This window comes from Carcharodon carcharias, chromosome 15 (genome assembly GCF_017639515.1).
Source record: "Carcharodon carcharias isolate sCarCar2 chromosome 15, sCarCar2.pri, whole genome shotgun sequence".
In the NCBI taxonomy this organism is placed as follows: Eukaryota; Metazoa; Chordata; class Chondrichthyes; order Lamniformes; family Lamnidae; genus Carcharodon; species Carcharodon carcharias.
Genome location: NC_054481.1, coordinates 11,407,085 through 11,416,171, shown reverse-complemented (window position 1 = coordinate 11,416,171; position 9,087 = coordinate 11,407,085). Strand labels below are relative to the sequence as shown.

General features: G+C 44.6%; 1 protein-coding gene across 1 annotated transcript; it reads right to left on the bottom strand.

Annotated features, from left to right (window-relative positions):
• Positions 1-5,629: 5,629 nt before the first annotated feature.
• On the bottom strand, positions 5,630-6,796 carry LOC121288000 (interferon-inducible GTPase 5-like). The gene has a single exon (XM_041206205.1). The coding sequence runs from the start codon at positions 6,794-6,796 to the stop codon at positions 5,630-5,632; it is 1,167 nt and encodes a 388-aa protein (XP_041062139.1).
• Between the last annotated feature and the right edge of the window lie 2,291 nt (positions 6,797-9,087).

Sequence of the window (9,087 nt, the reverse complement as noted above, 5' to 3'; positions counted from 1 at the left end):
GGATGGTGTTGGTAAAACTAATGCATGAGTAATCTTTCTGCTGAATCCAACATTTAAGAGTAGTAAAGATGACAGTAGACAGATCAAGTCCATACCAATAGGTTTATGAAGTTACAAGGTTTATTGTAAATTCTGCTCATTTCACACTGTTTTCCGTGTTGTTATGTAGTCACTAGCTTCCAGTAGATTGATGGCTTAGTCATGCAACATCTGTACTGTCTCTGGTCGTCTGGATATGAGGCTGATAGATGGCCTTTGGAAATGCAGCATCTGAATTATTCCTGCTAACTATTTGGTGGTTTGCTGGGTAATAGTATATTTATATGCTCCAGGCAATAATAATGAATAAGAACACAAGAGCAGAAGAAAACAGGGAACAAAATATACCAGTGGAATAATTGTACTTATTCAAAAACATGTAATGTGCTCGATGGTACACAGCTGTCTTCTAATAATATATGCGGTGATTTTTAAAAGCCAGGTTTTGGACTGATATCAGTTTGTCCTTCTTCGCACAAAGGGTAGATTTTGACTTCAATGGAAATAAAATTTGTGAGAGATGGAAATTCACTATCCCCTGTCAGACTTACAAAGTGTCTTACATTGAGAGACACACAAAGCTCATGCTTATGTCTGTTTTCTTAGCCTATTTTCCCAGAATAGATTACTAGCCTAAATGTATAGTTTGAGGGGGAACCACTTCACATCAAGTGCGCCTGACCAGGAGTCTCTCCTGCTCTTACCACCTGCCATAGGGAGGATTTGCTAGTTAATGATCAACTTGCTTGGCCATGCTCTGAATATATACCTTCTGTAGCCATCAAGTCCTGGAGTGGGACTTGAACCCAGAACATCTGGCTCAGAGATAGTAACACTACCAACTGCGCCACAAGACCTGCCCCCTACCATGCACTATTTCACAAAGTAAAAAACCTACTCCAAAGAGTGCTTGGTGGACTTTCAGACAGTGCAGAGCAAGTGAAAACCCTAGAATTATTTCAGAAACTGATGCTGCAATGGAGAAGATAGTAAGTTCTCACTAGCTGTTGGGTTGAAAAGAGTCAAATGCCTTTCATCTTCTACCTTCAATTCGTGAGACTTCTTTATACAAGTTAAAGATATCAATTTGGGATTCAAATTCATAAATACCAATATTTGGATTTTTGTAGCCAAACTCAAACCCAAAGATAAAATCAACACCACTGCTGTAAAAGGGGTTGAGAAAGATTGCGATCGTTCAGACAAAACACAAGCTATTTTCATAGCAATTAACAGCCTACTTATAAACAGTTCTGACTGGCAGCTTTCATTGAGCAAATTTGTTTGCTGTTATCTGGTTAATAAATAAGTGTTACATTTTCACTCACACTTCATGTTATCTTCCTCCTCTAGGTTTCCCTGCACTGTGATCAAAACATCGGCAGGCAGGTCTCTGACGACATTCTACAGCGTGTGCCAATTGTGGCTTGAGTGCACTTTCCAATTTTCCCTCTTGCTCTCTAGCATAATGCTTTGTCTCTTATTTCAAGCAACCCATGAGATTAAGAAATTAATACATGAAGGACATACAACTGCCTTAGTATATCAATATACTTCAAAATTGACCCGTGTATTCAAATCATTTTCTTTCAATTAATTTTAAGTGCTTTTATATACCTAGTTATCTAAACAATTCATACAAATGATGTACGATAGCACTGGAGTACTTTAATGTACTCGACTACTAGAGGGGAAAAAGAGAAAAACGTTCATTTATGTAGAACCTTTCATGTCCCCAGAACATCCCAAAGTACTCTAGAGCCAATTAACCATTTCTGAAGTATAGTCATTGTTGTTATATAGGAAATATAGCAACCAATTTGCACACAGCAAGCTCCGACAAACAGCAATGAGATAATCTGACAATATAACCTACTTTTTAGTAATGCTGGTTGAAACAAGGGGCAACTTAAGCTCGTTAGCATTTATTTAAGCAAATCATCAATGGAAGTCATTCTAACTGCAAGGTTGGAAGACGCCTATATAAGAACACCCTAACAGCAGTTAATGCACATGGGTTTAGAAAGGAAAGATCAGAGCTAATTTTCAGAAAGTTACCTCCTGGTGTGAAGCATTGCCTGCCCGCAGTGCATAACGGGAAACTGCAGAAACATACCCAACAATCTGCTATCAAAATACCCAACCAAGCTCCATGACTTCTCTGAGAATGTTACATATTTAAATAGTCAATAGAGCTTTCCATGATACAATAAACTCCAGTTTTCAGATGGTTTTGATAAGGTTCTACATGAACGATTTTGTTTAATCCAAAAGCTGAGGGAACCTGGGGTACAATGTTTTTTTTATTCATTCATGGGATGTGGGGGTCGCTGATTGGGCCAGCATTTATTGCCCATCCCTAAATGCCCTTGGGAAGGTGGCAGTGAGCTGCCATCTTGAACCGCTGCAGTCCTTGTGGCATTAGGTGCACCCACAGTGCTGTTAGGGAGGGAGTTCCAGGATTTTGACCCAGCGACAGTGAAGGAACTGGATACAAACAGTAACAGGGTCATTTGAGGTTTCTGGTGGTATTGTCCTGCTCTTTTGCAAGTTCTCTAGGCCCAGGTAAGGGTCACTTGCTCAAGATTCTGAGTCACAGCCAACGGAGGACCCAGCTAAATGTTGGACGATACAAAGAGTCTGCAAAGGGATATAGTTAGGTTAAGTAGATGGGCAAAAATTTGGCAATGGAGTATAATGCGGGAAAATGTGAAGTTGTCCACTTTGGTGGGAAGAATATTATTTAAATGGAGAGAGATTGCAGAATGCTGTGGTACAGAGGGATCTAGCTGGGTGTCTTGGTATATGAAGCACAAAAAGTTAGCATGCAGGTACAGCAAATAATTAGGAAGGCAAATGAAATGTTGGCCTTTACTGCAAGGGAGGTGGAGTATAAAAGTAGTGAAGTTTTACCACAACTTTACAGGGCGTCAGTGAGACCGCACTGTGTAGAGTACTGTGTACAGTTTTGGACTCCATACATAAGTAGGGACATACTTACATCAGAAGCAGTTCAGAGAAGGTTCAGTAGCTGATTCCTGGGATGAAGGGGTTGTCTCATGAGGAAAGGGTAAACAGGTTGGGCCCATATTCACTGGAGTTTAGAAGAATGAGAGGTTATCTTATTGAAACATAAAAGATTCTGAGGTGACATAACAGGGTAGATGCTGAAAGGATGTTTCCCCTTGTGGGGTAATCTAGAACTGGGGGCACAGTTTAAAAATTAGGTGTCTTCTTTTTGAGGTGGAGATGAGAAGGAATTTGAGTATTGCTGAAAAAGGAGATTTTTTTGTCGAAGCTTTTCATCTTGCACTCATCAGGACATTTTGCAAGAATACCAAATGTAAAGGCAACAACAATTTTGCTGCATGAGAAAAGAGTGCTGACTGGTTGGCAAGTGGAGAATGTACCAGTTGAGAAGGAATTTCTTCTCTCAGAAGGTTGTTATTCATCACAATTCTCCACCCCTGAGGGCAGTGAAGGCTGGGTTAATGAATATGTTCAAGACTGAGTTAAACAGATTTTTGATCTACAAGTGTGCCAAGGGATATGGGGAACAGACAGGAAAGCCGAGTTAAGGCCATAATCAGATCAGTCATGATCTTATTGGATGGAGGGATAGGTTCAAGGGGTCAAATGGCCTACTCCTGATTCTATTTCTTACGGGGCTGAATTTTATTGGGGGGGGGGGCGGGCTCTGTATTGTTTGCCACCCCACCTCACGCCCCATTGCAAGAGTCAGCCGGCAGTCGATGGGCCTAAAAGAAGCCCGCCCTGCAGCAATAGTGCGCAGCTGGTGGGCTAAACAGGCTGAGAATGGGACTTCAGCCCTTCAGCGGAAGGAAGTCCTGTCCTCAAGAGCTGCCGATCAATCTGATTGGCTGACAGCTCTAGCAGTCCCAGCACTGGCAGAACCGAGCAGTGGGCACTGCTGGGGCTGCAAACAGGCCCACGGAAAACTCCGAAGGGCCCAGGAATCAGCTAAGTGCCGGGCTTTTAGGGCAGGGAGGGATGGAGGAACCTAGGGAGGGTGGTGGGGATGGCAGGTTTTGGAGGCCAGGTGTGGAGGTAGCGTTACATCTTGTTGGGGGGGGGGGCAGACGCCCCCGATGTGCAAAGGCCTCCCTCCCCCTCACCGCGCCCCCCACCCCGAATGCCTTTCCCCCCTCTTCCTTCCCACCTTCCCAAAACTTTTCTTCAAAAATGGACTCCCCACTTCCACCTGCCTGCGCATGCCAACCATTTAACACATGAGCAGTGTGATGTGTGAGTGAATTGGCTTGGTAACAAGCTCCATTGCCCATTAAGCATTTTAATAAAATGGCAGGCAGGCTGGCGATTTCGGCACCCACCCACCCACCATGTTATGAGGACCAGGTCGGGGGGTGGGCATGAAGGTAGTGGGCTTGCCCCCCCCACCCCCCCGCAAAAAATATTTTACTCCCCCCCAGCCACATCCCCCTCCCCCCACCCCCCCCAACCCCAAACGAAAACACACCCGTAAAATCCAGCCCACAATCTTATGATGGCGGAAGAATTAGAACCTTGAGGGATAATAAAAACAGAAAGTTCCGGGAAAACTCAGCAGGTCTGGTAGCATCTGTGGAGGGAGGAACAGAGTCAACGTTTCACGTCCGTATAATTCAGAGCTTTGAAGAAGGGTCATACGGATTCGAAACGTTAACCCTGTTTCTCTCTCCACAGACGCTGACAGACCTGCTGAGTTTTTCCGGAACTCTCTGTTTTTATTTCAGACTTCCAGCATCTCCCCCCAGGATTTTGCTTTCGTCTTGGGGGATAATGGCTGCTTAAAGGCAGAGGATCCCCCAGGATGAGGACCCGTGTTTCCTTCCAAGCGCACAGCAGGAAGGCAATGGGAAACCACTTCCGCTTCGTGCATTCTGTCCCCAGTCACATTGCTCGTTATTCACTGAGGCTGACAAAAGGAGGCGCTCCTGAGTGTCTGAAGGAAAAGGCACAAGGCGTGAAGAAGTGAGCAGAAGACCTGTGTCAGCTACATAAGGATAAAGGCAAAATACTGCTGATGCTGGAAATCTGAAACAAGAACAGACAACGCTGGGAAAAAAAGCATCTGCAGGTCTGACAGCACCTGCGGAGAGAGAAACAGAGTTAACGTTGCAGGTCCAAATGACTCTTCTTCATGGCTAAAGAGAAGTAGAAATGTGATGAAATTTATACTGTTTAAGGTGGACGTAGAGCAGATGAAGCCGGGTAGAAGGCCAGCGATAGGTGGGGGCTAAGGGGACATTGACAAAGATGTCATGCAGAAAATGAGAAAGGGAGCATTAATGGCGGCAGTAAGGACTAAAGAAGGTGCTAATGGTGGCGTAAAGGTAAGAAAGCAGAATGTGATAACAAGGGAAAACACTCTGAAAGGAACATGAACAAGTAGCAGATGGCCCTTGTGGGGGTGGGGTGGGGAGAGGGGGCGGTGGTTGGGGAAGAAAGGATAGAAAATGAGATAAAAAGGGGGGATTGAAAAAGGGTTAAAACAATGAAGAAAACAATGAGGATAAAACAAGGCCTGTGTGTTGCTTCATACAACTCGAACTAATAGCCTGCGATAAATTTAATCTGTTTCAAATGCTGTCTTCACCAGCCTTTGTGTGGTTTTCACACGTTCGTTTAGCGAATCTTTCAGCAGCAAGACAGTGAAACTAAAAGATGAGACAGCTCCCAAGACAGAAACTATCAGTGGTGTGAAGTCAAACTTCACCTCGGCTATCGTACAGGCAATAGCAGTGATGCAGAGCAGTATTCGCACTAGTGCTCGGGATATTTTACCTGGTGACTGAATTTCAGTTCGCAGAACTGTCAAGGGCTTACCGGCTGTGGCAGCCAGCGCTTGCAAACACTTCTCCCGTGGATCCAAGTGATGCCAGAGGTACACCAGCCCTGCAACGAGCAGCCCAGTGCCAGTGGCAAAGGACAAGCCAGGAACTGGTACTGCTCCGACCGCCCCAGCAAGTGCCGCCGTCATCCAAATCCTTTTCTCCAACATCTTCTTCTTCTCTTCTATAACCCGGGAGGTTATGTTCGGGAGGGAGAGCAGGAAGGCGACCTTCTTTATATTTCGCAGGCCGTTGCCGAGGGTGACCTTTAGAGCAGGGAAATCAAACTTGTCTTGGTGGAAACCTGAAATGAGGAAAACAGAGGGGCCTGTTATCCCCCTCTCCTCTAAGTTGGTGACACAGTCCGCCCTGAGCTTTTGCAATTCTTCGTTAAAAGCCGCACTCTCCAATCCCCCGGTGGGGAGCTGTCTGTCAGTTTTAGACTGGACCAACAAGAACGGTTTGCCCTCCTGCTGAATGGCTTCAGCAAGCTCCCCGTCATCTCCTTTGAACCAACAGTCTGACACGACGATAAACATGTCGTACCCTTCAGCATCTGCCATTTTTAGGTAATCGCTTAGTTGCAGGTCAGAAGAGTCCATTCCTGGAAGTTCCCAGAATTTAACATTAGGCAGAATAGGGTGCGGATATACAATCGCCTCTCTATTGGCTTCATCATTGCTGACTCTTCCCTCCTCACTTGCCTCCAAGCCTAGCAGAGCGGTGATAAAGGTAGATTTCCCTGAGCCCACTTCACCTGTAATGGCAATATTAACTGGAGCATTATCCAGGTCATCTAATTTATACTTTATCACTGGGATAACTGCTTCCAGCCCCCCAGTGTTATAACTGGTCTTAAGTTGTTCAATTTCTTCCATGCTGAAGAATGTAGAGGACACAATCATTGGATCTCTAAGGAGAAAAGAAACATTTATATAACACACGGAGCATCAAATTCCACAAGCTGTCTTACTGACTCTTCAGTAAATCTTGTTGAAGATGGCATTAACATAAATGAAACATATTTCGCTATGTAACATGCAGGGAATGAACGCTCAGCAAAGGTCTATTAACATGGCCAAGTCTGCACAAATGGATAAGTTCCCTGTCTTACCATTCAACATTGTAGTACATGGAATACTAACTTGGATGGAGGGGACATGCAATACTAACTCGGATGGAGGGGACTAGCGTTATGAGCCGGCATCTAACAGGTTCAGGGAGTAGCTCAGCAGTCCTGGGTGCTGAGTGAAAAGATGTTCAACTGGCACAGAAAATGGGCTGAAGTGGAAGAACATGAGGCGTTCCAGTTTCATAGAATCTAGAATCTTACAGCACAGAAGGAGGCCATTTGGCCCATCACACCTGTGCTGGACCTTTGAAAAAGTTGTCCAATTTAGCCCCACCTCTCTTTTCTCCCCCCACAGCCCTGCAAATTGGTCCTCTTCACACACACATGAGAGAGGATCTCATAGAAACCTATAAAATTCTAACAGGACCAGACAGGGTAGATGCAGGAAGGATGTTCCCGATGGTTGGGGAGTCCAGAACCAGGGGTCACAGTCTGAGGATATGGGGTAGGCCATTTAGGACTGAGATGAGGAGAAGTTTCTTCACCCAGAGAGTGGTGAGCCTGTGGAATTCACTACCACAGAAAGTAGTTGAGGCCAAAACATTGTATGTTTTCAAGAAGGAATTAGATATAGCTCTTGGGGCGAAAGGGATATGGGGAGAAAGTGGCTATTGAGTTGGATGATCAGCCAAGGCCATAATGAATGGCAGAGCAGACTCGAAGGGCCAATGGCCTACTCCTGCTCCTACTTTCTATGTTTCTATGTCCGATTGCCTTTTAAAAGTTCCTATGGAATCTGCTTCCATCACCCTTTCAGACAGTGTGTACCAGATCCTAACAACCCTCTGTGTGAAGACAATTCTCCTCACTTTCCCATTCTTATGCCAATTATTTTAAATCTATCTGGTTATCAACCTATTTACTAGAGAGAATAGTTTCTCCTTGTTTGCTAGCTGTCCCTCTTAATTTTGAATATTTCTGTGAGGTCTCTCCTTAACTTTCTCGGCTCTAATGAGAACAATCTCAACTTCTCCAATCTTTCCACACAGCAACAGAAATCCCTGTTCCTGGGATCATCCTGACAAAGTTCCTCTGTGCTTTCTCCAGGCCCTTGATATCCTTCCTGTAGTGTGTAAACAGTATTCCAGGTGAGGCCTATATGGGATTTATAAAGGTCGAGCATAATTCCTTGTCTTGTGTTCAATATGCCCCAATTTACAAAGTTAAACATCCTATATACTTGCTTAACGGCCTCCTCAACTTGTCTTGCCACCTTCAAAGGTTTGAGAACATGTGCCCCCAGGTCTCTTTGTTCTTGCGCCATTTAGATAATCCCGCCTCTCCATGTTGTTTCTCCCAATGCTTTTCTAACTTTAGTGAGCTAATTTGCCCGCTCCCATTTTATGCATGAAAGATGCCAGGTTTAATGCACAAGGATAAATGAACACTTTCCACAATTCCACTGTATTTCAGTCGAGTTTACCTCCACCCCGCTCTGTGCTAACGTGCAATGGAAGCCAGGAAAGTTCTTTGGGTGCATGAGCCCTTCCTTAACTTTCTTTTGACAAAGTTTACAGTACAGTTTTAGTACAGTACGAACATACAAACACACAAATTAGGAGCAGGAATATGCCACTCGGCCCCTCGAACCTGCCCCACCCTTCAATAAGATCATGGCTGATCCGATTGTAACCTCAACCCCACATTCCTGCCTGCCCCCGATAACGTTTCGCCCCCCTTGCTTACCAAGAATCTATTTAGCCCCACTTTATAAATATTCAAAGTCTCTGCTTCCACCGCCTTTTGAGGAAGAGAGTTCCAAAGACTCGCGGCCCTCTGAGAGAAAAATATTCTCCTCACTTCTGTCTTAAACGGGCGACCCCTTATTTTTAAACATTATTTAACACTGACTCGAGTTTTGGGAAGCCGTTTTAACTCTTTAAACTTGATTTTTAAAGCACCTCCAATATATTCTTACATGAGCTACTGCACAGTGGGACAATGCATGTCAGGGAGATTAGAGTGCTCCAGGTCACTCTGCGGAAGTTGTCACAGCCATCTCACAATAATTTGAGAATAGTCACCCACAAGACAGCAGTGCACCAACCATTCGAATGAGAAGAA

What these genes read in the sequence shown, in the direction of transcription:
- LOC121288000 (XM_041206205.1), bottom strand. Translation starts at nt 6,796, where the DNA reads ATGATTGTGTCCTCTACATTCTTCAGCATGGAAGAAATTGAACAACTT.